Here is a 23,848-nt window from a genome sequence, read left to right as displayed (position 1 = left end):
ATATATATATACATATATATACATATATATATATACATATATACATATATATATATACATATATATATACATATATATATATACATATATATACATACTGCAGTATAGAAGTGTCATTAATACACCAATTGCACAATATTGTCTTATTACATTACACCTTTAGCGTACTATTGTTGTTTTTAATACATGTTTGATACATTTTATCTACAGAATGCTTTGCTACATACTTAACATATGCTTCACATAACAAGCTGGTATCATCGGTGATGAGAATAATGTAGAATACTGTAAACGCAATCATTACCTTACAACAAAAGTATGTAGAATACGGCAACATATGTTTATAACTTTAAATTTAATAACATATAGAAGAGCTTTCTCACTGTTTATTGTATGATTATAATAATAATATATTATATTATATATATACACTACACTACAGTATGATGGCGTTACTGCAGTATCCAGGAGAACTGTCATTATTGCATTTATTATTGTCATTCTTGCATCTGGATACATTTTACTGTTATATAATACAAAGTAGAATATCAAACACATAGTGCTGTGACTGTTCAATATCCTGTAGAGCAGAATCCTGTTAAACCTATGATGCAGTACGCCATTATATTTGGATAGATTGTAGTAAATACACTCACTCTTATGATATAGAATGCTGTCATTACCAAAACACACCTTCGCATAACCATTGATTCAGCGAAGAAATCAATTTCAGTGCAGTAGCTGGTATTTTATCTCTGTCAGTATAAAAGGATCACAATTCCTCTCCAGCGTAGGAGTTGAGCATGCGGCACCCTACATTTGGCGGTTACATAACACGAGCTGTTTGCCGGGCCGGTGGCTAGAATTCACACTGAACTAGTGGTCACAGCGCGCTTCTCTTTTTCAGTATTTTTATTTTATTTTTATATGTATGCAGGGCTCTCATCTCAGACCCCAAAAACCACATCCCCACCTCTGAGTAGACACTCTCCCGGGTGGTATAAGAAGCGCTCAGAAAGTTGAAAACCCAAACTGGAGTCATGCCAAAAGGATTTTTTCCGGAGAGGAACGGAGGGCTGAATTGTTGAGCTGCACAAGCTGGGAGGTTTACAACTGAGCTGTGCACACCTCCTCATTCAGCCGCTTCTCTTTTATAGTGCAGCGTGCTGTTTTTCCAGTCAGTTAGCTGGCTGCCGAGTTGTCGTAATAGCAGTTGAGGAGGCAAACTCTCATATTTGGGCCGTATATATTTTTTCAGCCACAGCAGGCCTTGAACATGGCTTTTTTTCCATAATGTTAACAACAAGGGCTGCTCCCTAAAAACAAGTCCCGCTGACTCGGCGTGGACAGCGGGGAGCCGTCAGTGCTGCACTGCAAGATGTGAGGAGTGCTGTCCAAGCTGAGTTCGCCGAGGGCCGTCTGCTGAGCCCCTTAATGTTCATTAACTCGGCGGAAACTCATCATCACTATATACTGCACGAGTCTATTTCCAGGCCCAGTGTAAAATTGCAGAACATATGAGCGCAATAATCATTAGCGAAGTCCTCCAGGAATGGAGGGCGGGGGGGGGGGGGGACTGTATTGTTGGGAGGTTGAACGAAAGTTCAAGGCAGAAATAAATGCGTTTGTGATTACTTACGGAGCTCATAGATTATCTCGCCCCTCACAGAAAAAAAGGTGGTACGGCATGAATGCATCTGTACCCAGAATGTGCCAACGATGTGATTTACAATGGTGGAGCAGCAATCCCACTGGCTACAGAGGTTAGTAGTTAGAGTGATACAGCGGAAAAGTTAAATGTACAAAGTCCCCCAACTGTGAGTTCAAGCAAAACCCAGGTCTTCAAAAAGAAGTGGCCAACAGTAAAAAGCTGAAAAAAAGAAAAGAAATTAAGAAATGTGGTGCTGCAATAAGCTAAGTGAAGGTTTTGAGTGTGAAAATTCAGAAATGGTTAGGCGTTGCGCTCGCTCTAACAATACTAGTACACTTAATTGGAATGGCATCGGAACAAAAGCACCGTGCTTGCTGTTTGGAATGAGGTTTTTCTCTGCTCCAGATGAAGCACACAATGAAGCAGTACGGAGCAGCAGTTGTGGAGCTTTCCCTGATCAATACTAATTGAAACACGGAGATGTAGAAGTTGCCTATGGACCTATTGTTCAGCCGCGTCGAAGACAGTCCTGCCTCTTAAATGATTTAAAGTGCAACTACATGTGTATTCATTACAAGACAAAATGTCAAGACTCTTTCTGTGGCTGGAACAAAAAAAATGGAAGCAAACATGATATTTTTTTTAAACAATTCCCTGTGGGGATGAAGCCAAAGAAGCTCTGAAAGCCGGCGGTTGAAAAAAAGTACGGCGTCTTCCTCCGCTCCTACATCAGTGTTCTGCCATGTGGTGAAACTTTAAAGATGTTTTAAGCCATTGTTAAACTCAGAGGACCCACGGCAACCTTCTGAACTATTGATAGCTTAAGACTTAAAAAAGGGAAGAGGCTTCCAAACACCCAGTCAAAGTGCATTTTAACAAAACCACTCTGCAAGCCCGGGAAGTTACTTTGCGATGCAATACAGATAGAGCGGGGCTGCGGCTCTGCAGAAGGACACCGAGAGGACAGAGGGCACTTAGCTGTTAGCGGTCTTGTGCTGACAGTCCAAGGTCCAGAATAAAATAAAAAACAATAAATAGAAATCCTATTTGTACTGAAATACACAAAACAACCCTAGGCCACCCTGCACTCTCTGTATATCCATCCAGGGACAGGCAAAACTCCCAGGGAAGGCTCTCATGCAACTTTAAGTGAGATAAATAAGTAAACAGGCCACTTTTTTTTTCGTACATACAAGGTGCAAAAAGAGCTGAGGAACGACATGTGAGATAATGCTGTGGCTGAGAGGTCGCAGGCAGCATCTCAATCCTTCTAGTGGTCACTGAAAGCGCCCGGCGATCTGACGCCGATGTGACGACAGACATGATGGTAGAGGAACTTTACTTCCTGGAAAAAAAGAAAATGAGGCCTTCTTTTCTGGGGAAAAGATTAAGCAAAAAACATTCCCCCCCCCCCCAGCGTGCCTGTTTCTCTGCTGTTTTCTTGGCAGTGCCCATCTGTCGCATGTGCTCAGAAGAATGAATTACAGCCAATTATGATGGCTGGTGCTGTATAGCAACTGAGCAAAGAGTAAACACCATTTGTGCAGGAAAAGAAAGACGGGAGGGTTTGTGCTCCGTTATCCCTCGTACACTGTGGTTTAAAAGGTGTTCGAAATGTCCCTGAAACACCATGTCCAGAAACAAGGAAGCAAAACATCTGGTTTTTTTCCATTCAAAATTATCCATCTGCACATGATTAGTAAGAGAGTGTGTTAGCTCTTGTCTGGCCTTTGTGACTTAGATTTGCACTTTCAATTCTGTTGTATTTTTGCTTTTAACCAATTACACAGATTTTTTTTAAAGACTTTGCTCAGAATCCCTGATATGTAAACTGGTCCTTTTGTAATGCTGCTCTCTGTCATCACCACTTCATCCAGATGTTTTCCACTATCCCATGTCATTTCCACCGAAATAGACATGCGATATCTTGCTGACATGGAAATAAATGTTGAAATCAATTATGTTGTTCAGCGTGTGAAATTGGCAGTTGAGTGAGCTATCTTTATTTAAATATCTTCACTAGCATGACGAATTGATGAAACTGGTGCTTAATATTAAATGCGTTGCCTCGGAAGTTATATCTATTTGTATTACTTATAAATTACAATTAGTCAGTATTTAAATGTTGCAGGTGGTCGAGGTGGAGCTCATGTTAACTACTATACTTTACATAAGTTATTATCTGGTAGTTAAAACCTTAATGTCACATTTTACAAAGTCATGGTAGGTTTCTGTGTAAAATGTAACTATAGATCTCAGATAAATGTACTGGAGGAAAAAGTACAACGCTTCTCTGAAATGAAGCAAAGTAGAAGCATTATAAAATGGAAATATTTACTTTGAAATTGTGCTGTACTTGGGTAACTGCACTTAGTAACTTTCCACCACTCCATTGCATGCATGACTTTGTGTTGAATGGACTATGTAAATCACGTTTAATTGAAAGATCCTTGGCTGAGTGTGTGTGCTTGACAATCGTCCAGACGCAGAGCAGCAGTCGTTCCGTCTATCTGCGGATGGACAAGTCTCACCGCTTAAGGGGCAGAGCTCATTCCGGCCACTGGAGGCCAAGAGAGGCAGTGATGCGGTAAATGCTGCAGTGTGTGTGTGTGTGTGTGTGTGTGTGTGTGTGTGTGTGTGTGTGTGTGTGTGTGTGTGTGTGTGTGGGCCTGATCATCCCCAGGCCTGGTTCAGGTAATGTAGCGAAGAGGAGGGTAAGCCGCCTTGACACACACACGCCTGGATCACAGAGGCTAGCAGGACGCCGCAGGGTACAGATCGTGTGTTTGTGTGTGTGTGTGTGTGTGTGTGTGTGTGTGTGTGTGTGTGTGTGTGAAGCAGGTGTGTGTGTCAGTGGGTTCTGGTCATCTCTGGGATTTTCCTATATGTCATCTGCATGTCTGAAAACCTGAAAACTGTGAAGAATGTCTTAAAAATGTCGGCCCCATCGTATTTAAAAGGGTTAAAGAATGAGGGCCAAATTTCTTTCAGATGCATTCTGCACTGGGGATGCACCAATCCAACTTTTTAAGTCTCGATACCGATAGCGATACCTGGGTGTCGGCCGATACGAAGTACTGATTAGATACCAGTGTTTAATTGACAAGCCGTAACCCTCACTGTGTTAAAGTGACTGCATCGTTCAACATCAGGGTTGACTTAAAAACTGCTTTCCTAACTTGTAACATGTAACAAATAAATACATGAATACAAATGTACTGAATAATAAATTGTACAGAAGCAACATGGTAAAAATGTTTACAAGTTGACAACAATTACAGTTTAAGTTAAGTGTTGACCCTTTTAATGCAGCAAAAAATAGGTCAAGACTTAAACAGGAATTAAAATTCCAGTATTTAATGTAAATAGTATAAAATTAGCTTTGTTGCTTCCTTGCCAAGAGCAAATATGTAAATATGAATCTACAGTCAGCAGCCTAGTTAGCTTAGCTTAGCATAAAGCCTGTTACCAGCCTGGCTCTGTCTGAAGGTACCACAGCGTGCAAACTAGAACCTCTCGAGCTTTCCAATTAGAGGTGTTCCAATCCCATTTGTTCCTTCCCGATTCCGATACATGAACTTGCCGATAGGCCGATACCACATCCTTACGTATATATTTTAATGATTTTCATTGTTGTGTTGCCTGGCTCCAGTTAAGCCCTTTGTGAAATATAACCAAATAGATAGAGAGAATCATTAATGCCATAGAAGTTTGACAGAATTTCCGATGTTGAATATTACCAAATTTCTAGCTCTGGCTAACATCTTACTCTCCGCAAGTACCTAGGTGAGCCAATCTCCCCTCTGGCTCGTCTCATGCTGCACATGTGCAGTACCGATGGAGGCAGATCGTACTGATCGGGTAGCAAGTGACACGTGTTGCTCCCCTGTAGCGTAACTTAGCTGATAAATGATAGGATAACGTGATATCGTATCAGTGCATAGACTCAATACGCAATCCTGAATTTTAGGCCCGATTGCAAACAACAACAAACAACTCTATCTCTAACAAACAAGTTATATCATGTGTGATTCATTTATACAAAAACTTAAGTAAAGCGACAAGCTGTGATTTTATAGATGGTTATGTGCTTGTGTCGTTGAAGTAACTTCCTCCTAACTTTGCCTCCAAAAGCAAGCCATACAGCTTTGCAGCTGTACATTACAAAGAAAGTTTTCGTAGGGAATTTTTACTGTATTGAATTCTACATAAAAAAAGAAAAGTGCAATAAAAAGAATATCAAGTTTCTTGTTTCAGAAAAGCATACATCTTTGAACTACTGATTAATAACTACCAGTGTCCTGCTTTCCTAAAATAAATGCCACTCAATGATGTCTCCTCCATCATTTGTCACTCTCTCCTGACGTGCTATACCTTCGCTGCCTTTGTTTGTTCACTGTATATTTTCAGCCTAAACTCTGCAGTGACACGTAGCCAAAAATAGCGCCAGCATCATCTGCTCCTTATATAAACACACAGCAGCTGCCAACAACTATTGTGGATGAGCCCCAGAAATACCCAGAATGCAGCACAATGTGGCATTAATTCCCGAGCCCTATTGGGATCCCCAAAATTAGTTCAAAATGGTTTTATTTCCAAAATTCAGATGGGGGATGAGTTACTGTGTTGTTATGGTGACAAAAAGTATTTAACAGCAAAGTCAACAGAGTATCAGTCAGGTTTCTGTTTTTTCGTGTTTTATTATCTTATTATGTTTATTTATCACCAGATTTCTTAAAATGTGTTCATCCAAACTGGAGAAATGCAAAAAAATCACTTTTTTTTTCCTGTTTTTGCAAAATGAGGTCTACTGCACCCACTCTGAAAAAAAGACGGAGCAACGAATAGATCTTAACACAAAATGCTACGATCTCTGCTTTTTTTAAGGAGATTTTATTTTGAAGACAGCGAAGGTGACAAAATGATATACACTTTGTTGTATATTGGCTGCACTTACAGCAGCAGGGGTGGGGTAATCTTCTACCAGAACATAATACAAGATGACAGGGGAGCGTGATACGCATTACTGACATGCTGAGTGTCTTTTTCCAAAGACGCATTATTGATTCCCTTCTGACAAAAATCTGTGTGAAAGACACTTGAAACCCACTGGTGTGATTCACTGTAAAAAAATAAGACCGCTGCTTACACGGCAAGATGCTTTGGCTTGAAGGCAAGTTGACAACATATTGATCAGAGCAACAGGTTATCCACAGTGCAAATCCATTTTCATGCGCATACGCGAACACATGCAGACAGGCGAAGCATCTTTCATAAAACCACAATTACAACCACATAAACGAGCGGGAGTATATCAGTCAGAGCGGTAAATGCGGGGCGGCCAGTGGACAGACCTGGCGGCGGGCTTTGAAATGCTAGCAAATCAATTGAATGTAGCTCACAAACACACACACACAGGCACGCACACCAACACACACACACCCTACAGCCACATAAAAAAAAAGAAAAGAAAAGAAAGAAAACGCCCCAAAAACAGTTTTTATTGGATGCTCAGAAACGGTCGGTGATCAAACTCAAACAGCCAAAAGAGCCACAGTGATTTAGTGGAGCGAAAATCCATTATAGCTCCAACCAAAGGTAATGACTTCTTCAGGCCTTCCAGCTGATTCTCCAGAACAAGCGTGGGAGGGGAAAACACACACAGACACACATACACATACGCTGGACAAATCAGGCTCTTGTATAGCACAGTGTGACGTCCTGAAAGAGTCCATGCTGACAATCACCTCCTTTATACCTTCAATCACTCACAGTGACAGTGGAGAGAGCAGCACATTTATACCCTATTTATACTGAAGTGGCTTATGTATAACCGCTGGAGGTACAAACTACCACCTGATACAAAAGGAGGAGAAGAGGAGCTAGCGGCACTGATATTGATGTGTCTAATTGGTTAAAGGTTCACTATACAATATTCAGATAATTAGCAGCAAAGACTATTCGCTATGTAAAGATAGAGTGGAGTAATGTCTACCTGAGCTCTCCCTCTGTGCGTGTTCTTATGCGAGCTTCTCTGTGGTTTTAGCATGCTTTCATGTGTGCCCCCTCTGGCTACCTCACGGCCGCTACTCTGAACCGCTCACACGTGGTGGTTACAGGTGATAACATCTCCCCGACCGACGGCTACGTTGTGGAAGCGTAGCGCTCACCCCTCTGTCAGCACTGTTGCCGTTCTCTGCGCAGTTGGAACCACTTTGCGCGAGTGCAGGTCATGGGGAATGTTGGAGGTATGTGACAAAACTGTATGTTAAAGACTCGCTGTGTTGAGAGTTGTGTGGGGGCCCTAGCTATGCTCAGAATTTTGAATTTAGCACTTTTAATCATTACATGAAGACATAAAGCTAAACATTATGGCAACAATACAGAATACAGAAGCACACTATGCTGCAGTACATGCTCCACATAACACTGACCTTACTGTAAAAAGTGGAGAAAAAAAAACATCAACAGTGGTAATAGCTCAAACTGGTGATATGCTCAACCTTCAATATGCTTCACCCCCCCTTGCACCATCATAGCAATTCATAAAACTAGTTGTTACCTTGAACAAGGCAGCTGAGCACAAATGACTGGGGGAAGAATCTGCGCAGAGTAAAACAATATATTTAAAAAAAAGCTTTCTCTGTCTCTTGACAGAGAATGTTGAGGTGCCCTTGAGCAAAGCGGGCAATCTTAACACATCGTACGGAGCAGCGAGTGTTTCTGGAGAGCCTTTGTGGCGCTCGGTGAGATGGCCGGGCGACGCAATTTCTTAAATGACGCCCTGCGGTGTCCAAGACAACTTTGAACCTTGCCATCAAGGAGATAGATTAAGCTCCTCATCGCTCCACAGAGGAGAGTACTGAAACTGCATTTGAAGCACCCTTTTGCAGAAGAGTTGAAATAACTCCCCAGGTAACACCGGGCGCTCCGAGCATTAAAAACACGCTACGCTCTAAACGCTGCCGGCAACATGAAGCAGAGCCTCCTTGTAGTCGAATGGAAGTGTAGAAATAAGGCAGTGCAGTATTGCAGGTTCAAGGTTGGTTGAGTTTTACATGGTTTTTACATGGTTATGGGTGGATATCATAAATATCAAACTACTCTATTGTGTGTAAAACGCATTGTCATCTACCGTATATCGAAGTAAGACAGTTACCGCATCATTAGCAAGCAGCTGTGGCAATGTGTGTAGTCTCACTGTACACACCCACACAAAGGGTCAAACTGGCCTCATGTCATGGAGTTCATGATGCACTCTACGTGATCTCTTCTTCCCAACATCTTTTATTTCTCATCAGGAATTTACACTATTGTTTTCTCGGCGTCGAACTAGTGTGTTAGCGCGGCTTAAATTCATATGACTTGCCATGACATTACAAACACGTCTGTAAAGCTTCACTAACTACTGTTTAAGACTCATCCTTGATTAGAGCCAGCTTTAGGGCCAATGCAATAATTGCCACCCCCTAAATAATTACAGCGGAGAGTTCTTTACCGAGGTAAGTAACGAACTCTAATCCTGTAAAGTAGGTAATTAAGGGGTGGCAGCAGCTAATGCTACTTTACGCCACGCTTACGGTATGAAATGAGGAACGCGCATGTTGAGGTCACGGCGGCACGCCATTAGAACATCGTGTGAATGAAGGTAACAAAAAGTGAATAATGCTAGGAATCGACGGGAAGGAGCAGTGAGTGGATACAAACAGAACCAGAGGAAATGTGTACATTTAGGATTATAAGCTGGAATCCACGCACAGGGACACAGGGATGTGTGTTGTATGGGTGACACACAACCCCCCCACCACCACTTGGCCTGCCAACTGATAAAACACTTGAGACTGAACTACGGGACCTGAGCCGCTACCGGCGTCTCTCCTCACTCCGCTCTCCCTGTTCTCAAATCAGAGGCCACGACGGCTTTTTGCCTCTTCCACGACGCCAACGCCGGAGAGACGAGCAAAAACCTGGAGCTGACACAAGATGAAAGCTCAGCATGCACATGTTTAATCCTATTTTATTTCTCAGCGTGATCGACAGCGCCGGGTCTGCTAATTAATTCAGGATCCCTTCCGCGATCGCTCTACATAGCAGTCATGGGTGCTTGCAAATGTATGGCATTTAGCAGGACTCCCGATGCATACAGCAAGACAAGACTCCAGTGTAATAGTCCCATCCAAAAGGGACTTTTTTTTTTTTTAAAAAGTCCTCTTGGGGATGTGACTAAAGTGCAGTAGGGATTCTGTAAAAGTGCAGTAAAACTAAGACTCCTACAGTAGCTGCATATGTACATTTTCTGATGAACAAAGGTTTTGAAGATTAGCCGGGGGAATGGATTTTGCTGCACAATGATGCAACTGGCAGAAAGGCCAGGAAAAAACAAAGCTAACTGTCTGGCTGCCTATCTGCCCGTCTGCCTATTCGTGTAGACTTACCTTTCATACCAAATTTGGAGCGCCGGCCGTATTTGTTGATGAGAACAAAAAGGACGAGGAGGAGGACGCAAGCGAAGCCCGCCAAACCCACGGCGATGGAAACCTGAGAGGAAGGAAAAACGCTGCGTCAGACTGTGTTCACATCGTAATCCTCTCCAGCTTTCTGATCACCTTAAACACGGCAAATCAGAGTTTAATCCACTAGATTGTGACGAATGCTTTCTCATAGATTACAGCAGTCTGGGGGAAGGAAACAAATACTCGATACCTGTTTTGGCTGCGATGTATTCCAGTTGACAGAATATAATTTCAATATAATCCTTGTGTGCAGCAAGACTTACTCTCAGAGCAGTTTGAAAATAAAACTGCAGAAGCTACTTTAAAGCTGTCTCATCATCTTCATCATCATTACAATAATTTATTCTGAGCAATTTTGAGAAATACCGAACACACCTTTTTTTGGTTTACACAAGACATAACCGACAGGATTAAATGTTCTCATATTTAATGTGCTGTTTATTAATCTAATAAACAGTTGTTTTCTTATCAAAAAGGAAATTAATCCACAAATTAAGATTTAAACTGCGTTAATGAAATGCATTTTACTTGCTTTTCCCGCTATGACAAGTCAAAATATCTGACATGAAAACAAAAAATGATGCAACATCCATTGGGGTATTGTAGACTTTGTGCCTTGGCGCTGCATGTCAACACACAGAACAAACCCCCTCCAAGGGTCGTCTGACAAAAGCAGTTAAAATATGTGTCGAGACGCGCAGCAGCTCCGCTGAGTCCGGGGGCAATGTCTTTAGCAGCTGTTTCATCAACATCATTAGAGAGAAAACTCACCCCGAAAGTGTCTTCATCTGGTCGGCCAGAATCACCACCTGATGGCGTCGAAGGAACTGAAACACAGAAACACGCAAAGCAGGCATCAGTGGCTGAGAATACAACTGGCTGTGGTTTACTCCAACAGTTACAATAAATACATAGTAAACTGAGTAAACACTTTTTGTGAGATTTCTTATGGCAGCATGCACAGTGGATGCACTAGAATAAGTCTTTTTTTCTGTTTAATATCCACTGTATGAACCTGTTGATGCACCTATTATCACAATAAATAAGTTCAAGTGACACTTACACGGGTTAATAATGAGAATACCTGATGTGCTCTCTCTTGTATATAATTGACTGCATATTTTCAGCATCTCCACGAGGTCAAATGTTTCTTATAAATGTTTTGTGATAGCTCGCATTGCCGATTGATTCGCGTATAAACTCTTGAAAATAAGAGCGCTTGCCGTCAAGAGTACATTGAATACATGTTAGTAGGAGGTGGATTGAAGTGAACAGGAAGAAGCTTACGACTGCCATGCGTGATAAAAGCTTGAGACTATGGGGAAAAGTGTTGATGAACAATTAGGGATGGCCCCGATTGCTCAGCTATCGATTATTAATTGATATTGATTTTTTTTTACAAATAAGAGATGACAATATAGATGACAAACAAAGTAAAAGGAAAACAATATCATTGTTGACGGTTTACTCTGACTTCGGGGCGGTTCAAATCATTTTTTGGGGCGGTGTTGAAAAAAGTTAGTCTGGATCCTTGTATACCAGCCGCTATAAAAAAAAAAAGATTGGTTTCAGGCCGATATGGATCATTGACGATCTGCAATCATATCGACGGCAGAAAGAAATTGGTAATGGCATTTCTATGAACAAATATTTTTTATATGTAGAAGTGGACAAAAGGCTTTCAGTTAGAAGCCTGCACAACCTTAAATGCACTCCTAAGTCTGACACCACAAGGTGCCTGTCAAAGCCTGACATGTGATACCCAGAGTTTTAGCCCAAGCCTCAGGTGAAAGAAACAGAAAAGACATTATAATTTTTGACATTGTTGTTTTGCACCAATGCATGCTCATGCTTGTACACAGACAGTATATACAATTATACACGCATAAAAACAGAAAAGGAGTTATATACATAAAGCCAAGAGCAACAAATGTTAAATTATGTCCAACTAAATAAGCTGACAAATGCACCGTACAAACTCAAAGTCTAACACACATATTCAGACCGAACTGGATCCTGCTGGACTCAAAATAATCGTGAAGATGTCAAAATGCTACATGTCACACCTCTACAAACGGGAGTTTCTGCAAACGGCAGAGTTCTGGGGAGTGTAGGGAGAAAAGGACAGAGACAGAGCCATGAAACAAAATGAAACGGTGTCAGGGAAACTCCAGTCCGAGGCCTCCCTCCAGCCAGGACATCAGAGAGTAATTGTGGGCAAATTAATGGCCGCATGGTAGACTGGCTGCCACTGGCTCAGACACACACATAACAGTAAATTGCATTGCTCTGCGTCTGAGTGTGTGCCCTGACTACCATCTATCTGTCCCTTCTTCCCTTCATCCCTCTCTCCTCTCCTCCCCCTGCCCTCCTCTCTCCTCAGCATTATTAGTATCAACCGGCCTGTCACTCTCCCTTCTACGGCTGAGCTTCCTCACAAACTGCTGCTTTAATGTTTCACACTCTTATCACCCAAACGCCTCTCTCTCACCTGCCTCACTGTGTGGGTGTGCATGTATGTGTGGCACCGTGAAGTCCTCGCCCGCCCTACATGCAGCTCGTCGGCGCCCATCCGTTTCCATCGCCGGCCACGCTGCTTTATAATCCATGGCTGATTAGAAGGAATGGCCCTTCATATGGAGATGGAAGAAGACTCTGACAAAGGTCAGAGATCAGACCAGCCCACTTAGTCTAAGCCGTCAACAGCGAGGCTGCCACAACAGCCTGAGGCCAAACCACACATCGCAGACAGGAGATTTACGATGCAGCGCGAGAGCTGGTCAAAGCATCGATCAGCAATATGACTGCACTGGTCGCTTTACAAACATTCAAACGTCACCAGCTAACGCGGTGGGAGAGTAGCTCGTTTACACTGTGGCTGGTCTGTTAGGGGTTCAAATGGAAGCGTTATGCACGCTGAGTCGCTGATGCAAGTACCACTAAAGAGAATGACTAAAACCTTGGGTTTCCTGGGCAACTACCACATGAATGCTATGTCATACTGAGTCTTTCTGACTTAACATTTTTCAAAGCAGTGGTAATGGGGCTGTGGTGAGAGTGCTACCTACAGTACCCAGCATTATTTCCAATTTCCATTGAGAAAAGCCTTCAGTGCCGTTCTTTGTTCTTCTTTCAGTGAAGAAACACTCTCCAGTCATGATATAACTGATGCTATATCTACAATAACCTCGTTTGGAGCCACCAGCGTTGTTAAGCCCTTAGCTGCCAGTAGCTCCTGGACGCTGATTGGTCCGTGCGCTGGCTTACCGCATACAAAAGCATTACTTGAAGCCTGACAAGATGGATTTTTGTGTGATATGTAATCACGAGAAACTGTCGTTGCGAGAATCCAGGTGCCATGCAAGGTAATTGTCTTCCACCATTAAAAAAAAACTTTGGGTGGTAAATTTACCATCAACAGGTGTTTCAACAGTGACTAAGCCGGGCAGGGCTCAGCGAACGGTTGATCAAGGCATCAAAGCCCAGCTGCTCAAGTAGATGCATTGCTTACCAACCAGCAGCAGCAGACTGTTGCAGTACAGCTCACATCACTGTGAGAGAATATGTACATGTGTGAGGGTTAAGCAGGGCATCACTGAAGCATCATCTCTCCCACATCATAAAAATGGCAGCAAACCACCAGCCACTGAGTGGCTGCTGCTGTGCTTTAGAGACCTCGAACAACCTGAAAAAAGCTGTTTAAATTTCTTGACTGCCTGGGGTGATCCAAGCAGTGGAGGTGAATGACTCAACAACTTGAGATGCCATTGAGCAAGGCATATGAATGGGCAGAGCATTCGGTATAAATTCTGTCTAGCAAAGCCATCCTGGAGATGTATAATTCCATCAGGGTCCAGAACTTTGAGCACCAGTGCTTAACAGCTTTTTATGAACTGCAACACAAAGTCAACAAATTTCCCCATGGTTACAATCTTAACAGTGACCATCCAACATTAAGTGATGTGTTTGTGGGTGTGTGTGCATAACGACGACAGACAAACAAGTAGTATAAAAAACAAAACAAATAAACTGTATGGTTACATTTGAAAATACAAGCACTCACCTAATTCCACTATGTCTGCAAAAGAGAAGACAGAAAGTCACGCTATGTCAATCGATTGATACAAGGTATTAACCTTGGAATATTGACCATGGGGAGAAATTTGCCAGTCTTTGTGAGTTTATTCCCCCTCCCTGTGAACTCAGAGCGAACTGCAGGCGAAAAATCTACCTGACTGAACTGTGTATGAACCCTGGCTGTGATTCAGCCGGCGGGGATCAACTCCACAAACCTACACCCTGCACAGGGAGATTTTAATAACAACTAAAGGCTCCCAGTAGTTCTTCCACCGAGGGTGGAACCTGTAATTCATACAACAGGTAGTTCAAACGAGAAATTCAACTAGTCGAAGACCTACTCCAAATCGTGATGCCCATTTCCAAAAAGTGGGCCATTCTAGCTGCTGGGGGAATCAGGGAGTTACTTGGCAGAATTTCTTCTTTTCTCTTTTATTGTAATTCAAATCTAGGAGCAGGAAGGAGATGTTCAGGCAGTAAAAATGTGTTAATAACCCTTGTATAAATGTCATTTTTTCCCCCACGAGTATACTCTCAATTGTGATTATGGGGACATCCGTGCTGGCAGCTGCCAACAGTGCATAGCTCATCAGCCACAAGCACAGTGAGGAATGGCTATCAAGCGGAAATGATCCACTCACCTTCTTCATCCGGGGCCATGAGGAAGTGACCATACACCGTCTTGGTGACCGTTCCTAAAGGGTTGCTGGCCTCGAGAGTGTAGTTGCCGTTGTTGATGTGCGTTGGGTTCTGGAAGGTCAGGCAGCCCTCCAGGTAGTCCTGGTAGAAGTCCATCTCGGTTCGGATGTAGTTGTTCTGGGGGATCTCCTTTTGCTTGTAAAACCAGCGCAGCTTGGGTTGGGGGTAGCCCCGAACCGTGAACTCGATGCAGGTATCGTGGCGCTGCTCGGGCTCAGCCAGTCTCAGGATGACCGGAGGAACTGCAGTGAAGAAGGAAACAGACTATGTAATTTACGTCACAGATTTGAGAAAAAAAGACAATCCACCCATAGCATGAGGGAAACACCAGAATGAGCGGTTCCTGGATCCCCCCGAACGTTGTATTGCCCGTCTTGAAACCTTAAAGACGGGATTCTTGAGGGTTTGAGTCTGATTCTTGTGTTATAACGTAAGTTGACAGAGTTCCACAACCCTTGGGCTGATGAAAACCTGTCCTAATTCTTTGAAGAACCTCAAATAGACTTAACACAAAGCTGTTTTGATTTGTGTGTGTGTTACATACTGCAGCAGTACATGTAGTGGTGGAGAAAAATTAACAGATCGAGGGGCTCCTTTCGCCTGAAGCAGGCAGAGGAATCTCCGCAGCATAAAGGAGCACAAAGCCTCTCTTCCCTGACATGCAGCAACACACCTCTGAGTCCACAATGCAGCCAAGCTGAGAGGCAATTTATCACTTTAATACCATCAGATACATTTCATAAACAATTCATACGCTGATTTGTCTTTGCGACGAGTCAGTCTCGCAGCTACATCATCAAATGGAAATATTTGGCAGTCAGTATTACCTGGCAGTATCTCAGTGTCTGTTCTACATACCAGACACCATCCCCACCCCTCCCACCAAACTTACCCATCAACTCCACCTCTCACACACACTCATAACACGCCATTGCTTTGTCTCTTGCTGGGCTTCAATGCCTGCAGTTTCTATAGGCGTGTGTGAGCAATCCCATTTACATTCGCTAGATCTTCTTTGATGTGTGTTCATGCCGTCATTCAGATGACCCTGCAGCAGCCCCCATGAATCCCCACCTGCAGTTTCATGCAGTGTGCTAATTCAAGATTTCAGATTACAATTTGAATCAAGAAATAAGGCTGGGGTTAGTCATTTATTAATTCAAAATACCAAGTAGTTGATGATTACAGGCACCAAATGGGGAACTTGCATGGCCAAATTTACCTGTTTGGAGGCCCCAGGGTAAAAGTTTGTTTTTGGGCCCCAGACTCCCCCCTTACCTATGACCTTTGCACAAGCCTCCAAGTGCCCATTACTGCAAGAACAATAGGCTCAACAAAGCAGATTATACAGCAGCTTTGTTGTTTCCCCAGACATCCAATCAGTATTACTACTTCGGCCCAGGTTTTCTGTGGGTAAAAACCACACCAGCACGGCAACGAGCTCATGATGAAAGTGTTGACATGCTGATATCTAGCAGGTGTAATCTTTACTATGTTCACAATCGAAGTTTAGCGCGTTAGCGTGCTAACATTTGCTCTATGGTATTAAACACGGAGTACAGCTGAGGCTGGTGAAAATGTAGGTTATTTGGTCCAATTACCTGCAAAAACTAAAGTATTTAACATATTAGTTTTTATAGGTTAAAAGTTTGACGTCATAATGGCACCATATAATAACTTGAGGTTGTTGCAATTCATCCCGAGACGACCAAGAATGTCTGAAGCTAATTTCTTGGCAATGAATTCAATATGTTGAGACATTTTACTCAAAACCACAAATGTCAACCTATTGGTGGCGCTATAGGAGATCAGCAAAGTAAGTATGATTCATCCTTTGGGTAACATGAAGGTCTGCCCCTAATTTGGTGCCAACCCATCAGGCAGCTGTCGAGATATTTCACTGGATAAGTAAAACTTTAACCTGCAGATGGCACCAAGGGAAAGGTTTAGGTAATCCGCAAAGTCATTAGGACTTATCCTATGGTGACCATATGGTAAATGTCTGTACAGAGTTTCATGGCAATCCATGTAATAAATGTAGAAATATTTCATTGCACCTTTGCAGTGCAATGTTGTAGCCATATTTGCAATTACTTGAATTAAGTATAACCAATTGACACCCATTCAACTTGGAGCTTTTTCGGCTCCTGTGGTTCCATGAGTTGCCCTCTTGGCCCATTTTGACCAGTTAGGAATCCAGCCTGGGAGGTTTTTCTGATGTGGTCGGACAACATGTCGCACAACCTACTTCTTTTCCAGCATAACAACCTCCCTAATTGTAAATACATGTGGGCTTCATCAATAATACAGTGATAGACAGTGATTGACTCATTTATAAATGATTGTCAAATAAATTGATAATAAAAGTAACTTTCAATTGCAGCCCTGGTTATTAATTAACTGGCGTGTCCCAATGGATAGCTCATGTTTTCAAACCAAATAATCACCCAGTAAAAAGATGAATCACTCATTTATTGGCGTTTGAAAGCTGTCATTTCAGAAACTGCTTTGGCGATATTGTTCCTGCTAGACAATAGTGACAATAAAGTCATTCAATTGCACTAAAGGCTAAGGCAAGAGTGTGTGTGTGTGTGTGTGTGTGTGTGTGTGTGTGTGTGCGTGTGTGTGTGAGGGTGCTGGTTGTGGGGGCGTGTGCAAAGCTGTGATTTGGAGCACATGCGAAGGAAAGAGAAAAGATATAGATGAGAGAAGTGAAAGAGTGAGGAGGGAGCGAGATGGACATGAAGTGAGGGCGGCTTAGCTGTGCAGCATAAAAACAGAGAGAGAGAGAGAAGGAGAGTAAGGGAGAGGAGGAAAAAAGGAAATTCTCCTGTTGATGGACAGTTAGGGACCGATCTATTTTCCCCTCAGTGTGGCTGTGACCCCAGTCTCAGTCAATACAATAAAAGCCATTACGGCGCTCCACAGTGATCCGTAACAACATGGTGTCCTGGTGGAGCTAATATAGATGACAGGCGTTGATAACTACATGCCTCTGATCCATGAGAACAATGAATGTGAAGGCTAGTTGTGCAATGCTATCTAGCTGCAACACTGGTGGCATATTTCAAATACCACGCTCCAGCCGGATAGGATATCATGGCCAGCAGTGACAGAGGAGTTTCAATCTCTCTGAGTTGAACCACATTGTGATGAAAATGTTAACCTGTAAGAAGCAGCATGATGATAATAGTGTCTCAAGGGATTCAATGAAAATGTCCTCACTAGTTACTCATTATAAGAGTCAATGCTTTGCTCTACCTGTAGAGCTACTCAAGGAAAAGTACTACAAACCCATGTGCTAGTTAGTTCCTTATTTTTACTAGAGAGCTATGCTTGTACAGTAGGACCAAAGGAAAACATGGTAAGTTGTGTGAGTACACAATGCTGTAGAGCTGCTATTGTTCCAGGCAGCAGCAGAACAATGGCTGGCAAAATTTGCGTTGTGGTTAATTACAGTTAAAAAAGAAAAAAAAAAAGAAAAAAAAAAGAGAACTCATCTTTGAATGCAGAGAATGTCACTTTGACGGCTGGTAATTTTGCTGTCAATCAGATTACTCCCTAATCAGAGCGGCAGTTTAAGCTATTTTATGACATTTCCAGAGACAATAGGCTGCGCAGGGGAGGAAATGTAATTACCATCGGAGCATGTGTTGAAAAATTAATAAGTTAATTTGCAGCACCAGCAGAGAGTGTCAACAGAAAAGAAAAAAAAGAAGAATGCCTGGAGATGTACATCCATAGAGTGTCCGTGTGGAGGGAGCCCCGAGGACTAGATGTTGCAAAGTCAATCTGTCATTCCAGCGCGGTCCTTAGCAGCTCTGCTTCGGTAGGGGAGGGTTTGAATTGGTGACAAATCTCCCCTGTCCTGTAGCGTGATGCATTGCAAACTGCCACAATAGACTGCGCTTTACGACAGCATGCTCGCTACAAAAAAGAAAAATGTCAGACATCTTTAATAAATACTGGCTTTGAATACAATCTGTCCCGAATCTGCCCAGGGCCAATCCACAGGGTAAAGTTATCTAAGAGCTGACATATATATAGTGTAATTCATGGTCTGGATATAAGAGGAACATCCTGATGGTTACCAAATCGTTGCTTTATCATTGCTGGGGGGATTTTTCTTTTCCTTTTTCCACTCGGATCAAGGCTGAGCGTTTATGTGGCCTGGAGGGTATGTTCTTGCTAATTGGCTACATCAATTTCACTCGGTTTGTAACTGTGCAACACCTCATTGCATTCTAAATGTACCTGCATAATTTGGCTGTTCTGCCTGACAAAGGAGATTTGTTCTTTCCTGTTGTAAATTATTCTCTTAGACTGTCAGTGTCATTAATACAGGATATATTTCCGTCTCCAACATAAGTCCATCAAAGCTGCCACTAAAGACATCTCACTGCACCAGGTCCATTCCAGATCTCTTTTTCATTCTTGACCTACAGTTATCTTCTCTGCTGTGTGCCAGATCTTGCCCAGTTGAACTAAAACTCAGTGCCGACCATTCATGTCAAGATCTACCTTCTACAGAACTTTGAAACTATTAAAGAAAACCAAAAAAGATCAACTAGTAATATAGACATATAACCAAGTCCAGACACAATCTACATCACAATCCTGAGCTAGCTTAATGTAACAAGTTACTATTGATTTAACATAAATGAAGGTAGATCAACAAGACTGCGGCAATATAATGAGAGTATGTCCCCTGCCTTCCATTCATTGACCATGAGCAAAACAGCTCAAGAACAAAATATCTGACTTGTCCTCTAGCGCCACCCTGTAGTTTACATATTTGGCATTTGGTGAAGTGTTTTGCCAACTACTGGATGGATAGCTATGGAATTTGGTACAGACATTCATATTCATACATTTTGCCATCATTAAGTAAAAATATACATTTGTCCAATACTTTGGTTTTCTTGTTAAGCAAATGTGAGTGTGCTAACACGCTAAACTAATTTGATGATTTGGACAGACAGACTGCCACGTCTCCTACAAAATGTCTTTATATACAAAATACATTTAGGAGGAAACACTTAGGGGTGGTTGATTTATGGTTGGCGTACAAAGAACAGGACTTTGACGCTGTCGATCAATAGTTTTGGTCCTACATGCTGTTGAGTTTAGGCTACAAAACCATTCTGTTAAACTTGGATGATGAGACCGGTGAGAGGGAGTCAAAATAGAAATTAAAACTGGTGTTAGCTCTTCCCTTTATGGTCAGTCAAAATCCCAATTAGCAGATCTACTGTCTTTAAACTCAGCCAGGCCAGCTTGTCTCAGTTATGACCAAATATTTAGAGTAGCTGTTGGAAATTGATGTATTCCTTATAAAAATAATTGAATCCAATGTCACTTCATCACTGGAAGTTAATACCAGTATTTTCAAATTGTGCTGTCTTTTGGTGCCCTGGATTATTGAAACCGTACCAGCCTGGCTGCCAAACCATGGCAGTCCACAGACAAGTTAATGGCCTTTAATGTGGATAAGCCACTAGCTCAGTGGTCGGCTGAGATCTCATTCCAAACAATCACAACACCAGCAGTGTTAACTGATTAGCAACCTTCAACCACAGAGCAGCGTTATTTCACATTTTAAGCATTAGAGTCTTATTCAGAGCATCCATGAAGAATGAGCAAATAAGATCTAATACCCAAGAAACACGACTACTAATGAAGACATGACAAATAATAGGGTGACAGAAATTATGGTATTTCTGTTATTGCAGTGTGGAAGCGCCTGTGCCAACCCTAAAAATGTCATTGAAGGGGAAAGCATTGACTATCAGAGTGATAAAGGCAGGAACTGAAGTGTGAACAGAAAGAGGTCTTAGGCACCATCAGAGCGGAAGTGCACCAGAAACAGAACTGAAACCTCTTTTTATACTTCCTGTTTCTATTTGCGTCCATACTGTTTGTTCATTTAGAACAAACAATGTCCTCTCTCACATCCTCTATAAAAAATGGAGTCCCTTTTCTGTTGGTTCCGTTTTTTGGTCCACTTTAAGAGGACTGAGTTTGTTTAGTTCAAAAAGAACTAAATTATATGTGAAATCACGCTATGTAAATTTAAAGTTCTTCTCAAAGGAAACATTGCTGACCCAGCATTTAATCAAGAGACAAACACCATGACAACCTAGAATTTTTAGCCTCACTAGGGGAGGCAATATCCTCTGCCAGTCCACACTTTTGGTCAAGACCAAAATATCTGACTTTTCCTCCAGCGCTAACGTAATGATGACATATTTGGCATTTGGTGAAGTGTCTTGCAAACTATTAGATGGATTGCTGTGGAATTTGGTATGAACATTCATGTTCCCCTCAAATTGAAAAGCTATTCGACATTGATAGTTAAAAATTCACATTTTCCAATACTTTGGTTTACTTGGCTTACCTGGCTAATGACATTCCTAACAGCCTCAGCTTAGTGCAAATATGCAAATGTTAGCTTGCTAACACGCTAAACTTAGATCATTTTATGGACAGACAGACATTTTACTTGCTCAACTTCTGCATGAGCATTATCATTGTGAACATGTTAGCATGCTGGTTTTAGCATTTAGCTCAAAGCTACGATGTACCATGCACAGTACAAAATAACCACACAGAGCTGCTAGCATGGCTGTAAACTCTTAGTCAAAAGAACATAAACATCTCTTTTAACTGTGGGTTAATAAACCTTGGAGAGAAACGCAACAGTGAACGTTTGTGAAGCCATTTTAATTTACAAAATATGCAAATGACCGCATTAACATTCAATGTGACACTAAAACCCCGGAATCGATTATTAACCCAGAGTTGAAATAAAACTATCATTAGTTAAGCCAAGGGGTTTCATAACTCAAAGCGTTAAACCCAAGCTAACATGTAGGTATAAAAAGACCTTCCAGTTGCAAAGTAGCTTCCAGTCTCTACTTTGTAGTTGAGCATGATGTTAGTAGGTTTACACCTTGGGCCAAGATACTGATTTATTTAAATTAGAAGATTAATTAAATGCATTAGTAAGAATATAAGCATGTATTTTTTGTCAAATACCTACCTTCACTGAACACATGGGCAGCATTAGTGTCAACTCTGAGTCAGAGTTTTACTAATTTCAAGGGAATCATTTAAGGCCTTAAGGCTTTCTTTTAATAATATACAAATTCAAGCAATGGGGTAAAAAAAGCAGCAGCAGGTAATCTATAAGGAGAACCCGAAGTGTACATCTGAAAAGTGTGTGTCACTGGCTCTCCACCATGGGCTTAAGTGTATCCTTCACGTCACTCCTGCATCCCCCCCCACACACACACACACACCCACCCCGCATTCCCCCCCCTCCCCTATGCAGTGCATGGCCAGAGTTTCCCTAGCTTAAATCATAGAAGAAATTCAACTTACATTGTACGTTGAGCTGGATGGAGGAGTTGGTCATCCCCACCACGTTCTCAGCGATGCAGGTCAGCTGGAAGTTGTTGTCATCTCGGCTGATGTTGAATAGCGTCAGGTTGATGGAGTGGATGTTGGGCCAGTACACATTGGACTAGGGGAAAGAGAAAGAGACACACAGACGGAAATGAGAGACAGGTATGTGAAGGATAAACGGTAACAGGGGGTTCAGATGTAAACACTAAAATTAAAGTTAATTATTGATTGATTCAATAACATTGCAGTACCAGTGGACATGAAACACTGCGGTGATCTAGTCTGATTTAATTACTGTAGGATTAGAATGTAAAGTGTGACATATTGTAAAATATGGCACGAATGTGACTAACAAATTCACAGCTTTTCACCTTTTAGATAGCTAAATACAATGCTTGTGTTTCCCTTCAGTTGGCCAGGTTCCCCGACACCTCACTCAGCTACAGTATCCGTCTACCCTAAAACATCAAGCCTGAGGCTGAGGTAACTTTCATCTGCCACGCAGCATTTTCAGACACCGCCGTTCTTGCCTCCTTGCTGTTTATCTCCGTTGTTGTATCCGTGACGTCCCCGGGGGCCCCGGGTTTGCCACCTCACTGCGGGTTCAGCCCAGGACTCGAAGTCTCACAAAATAATTTTGCACAGTGGTAGATCAACATGGTGAGCTATGCTGCGCGTTACACCGAGGCCCCTGTTCTTCATATGGGAATAAGTGAGTTAGCTCTACTTGAACGGTGACAGTGACATGACATAAGCCTGGATTGTTTTCTCCAAAGCGGGTTGAAGATATATCCGGAGCTGTTTTCATAGCAACAAGTCCTAAAGCCCAAGCCTGCAAAGATTGTGAGTTCTTTGAGTGCAATCCTATAATTTACACATTTTTAGATACAGTATTAAGAGGTTTACTTAAAAAATAGAAGCAATCCGAATTTTGGATGATATAAGCAAAAGGACATGTAGTTTAAAGACCAGGGGACAGCAATGTCTCGGAGGTATGAATATTATCTCCAAGCAACCAGGTGGGCCATTAGTGGTGTTATGATCAATGCTCCAACAATATTTGTATTGCTCTGCTATTTGCGAGAACCTCAGCAACAGTGTAAAAATCATCACTCACAGTGTAACCGGATTCACTTACTATAACTGAATGCATGAATAATGGGATTGTGGAAACATTGTAGAGTGCAACACTACACCGTCAATAACTATGAAGAAACGAGAGTCTATGATGGAAGGGTTCCCAACGTGCCTACTGCATCTCATTCACAGCTGTGTGTGTGTGTGTGTGTGTGTGTGTTGGCTGACCAGGTGCGTGTTGATGGAGTGCAGGCTGCCGACCGTCCAGTCCACCTCAGGCAGCGGTGATCCAGATCCATTGCAGCTCACTGTCACATTGTCGCCCTCCATCACCAACACACTGCTGTGGCTCACACTGATCTCTGGTAAGTCTGGAAACACACACACACACACACACACACACACACACACACACACACACACA

The 23,848-nt window shown here is 42.3% G+C and overlaps 1 protein-coding gene across 5 annotated transcripts in view; it reads right to left on the bottom strand.

Moving 5' to 3' along the window:
• Nucleotides 1-23,848, bottom strand: part of ntrk3b (neurotrophic tyrosine kinase, receptor, type 3b) — a 148,273-nt gene that overhangs the window by 72,303 nt on the left and 52,122 nt on the right. For 3 of the 5 annotated variants that reach the window (XM_031848519.1, XM_031848523.1, XM_031848520.1), the window contains exons 5-10: nucleotides 23,653-23,795; nucleotides 22,324-22,465; nucleotides 14,883-15,182; nucleotides 14,228-14,242; nucleotides 10,936-10,991; nucleotides 10,087-10,189 (exon numbers count right to left, since the gene is read on the bottom strand). In XM_031848519.1, coding sequence (XP_031704379.1) covers nucleotides 10,087-10,189; nucleotides 10,936-10,991; nucleotides 14,228-14,242; nucleotides 14,883-15,182; nucleotides 22,324-22,465; nucleotides 23,653-23,795 — 759 coding nt within the window. The remainder of the gene's footprint in view (nucleotides 1-10,086; nucleotides 10,190-10,935; nucleotides 10,992-14,227; nucleotides 14,243-14,882; nucleotides 15,183-22,323; nucleotides 22,466-23,652; nucleotides 23,796-23,848) is intronic. The other 2 variants (XM_031848521.1, XM_031848522.1) reach the window with 2 other exon arrangements.

The sequence above is a fragment of the Anarrhichthys ocellatus genome, unplaced genomic scaffold (assembly GCF_004355925.1).
Source record: "Anarrhichthys ocellatus isolate YVR2014 unplaced genomic scaffold, GSC_Weel_1.0 scaffold8, whole genome shotgun sequence".
Classification (NCBI taxonomy): domain Eukaryota; kingdom Metazoa; phylum Chordata; class Actinopteri; order Perciformes; family Anarhichadidae; genus Anarrhichthys; species Anarrhichthys ocellatus.
This window is presented reverse-complemented; position numbering and strand designations above follow the sequence as displayed.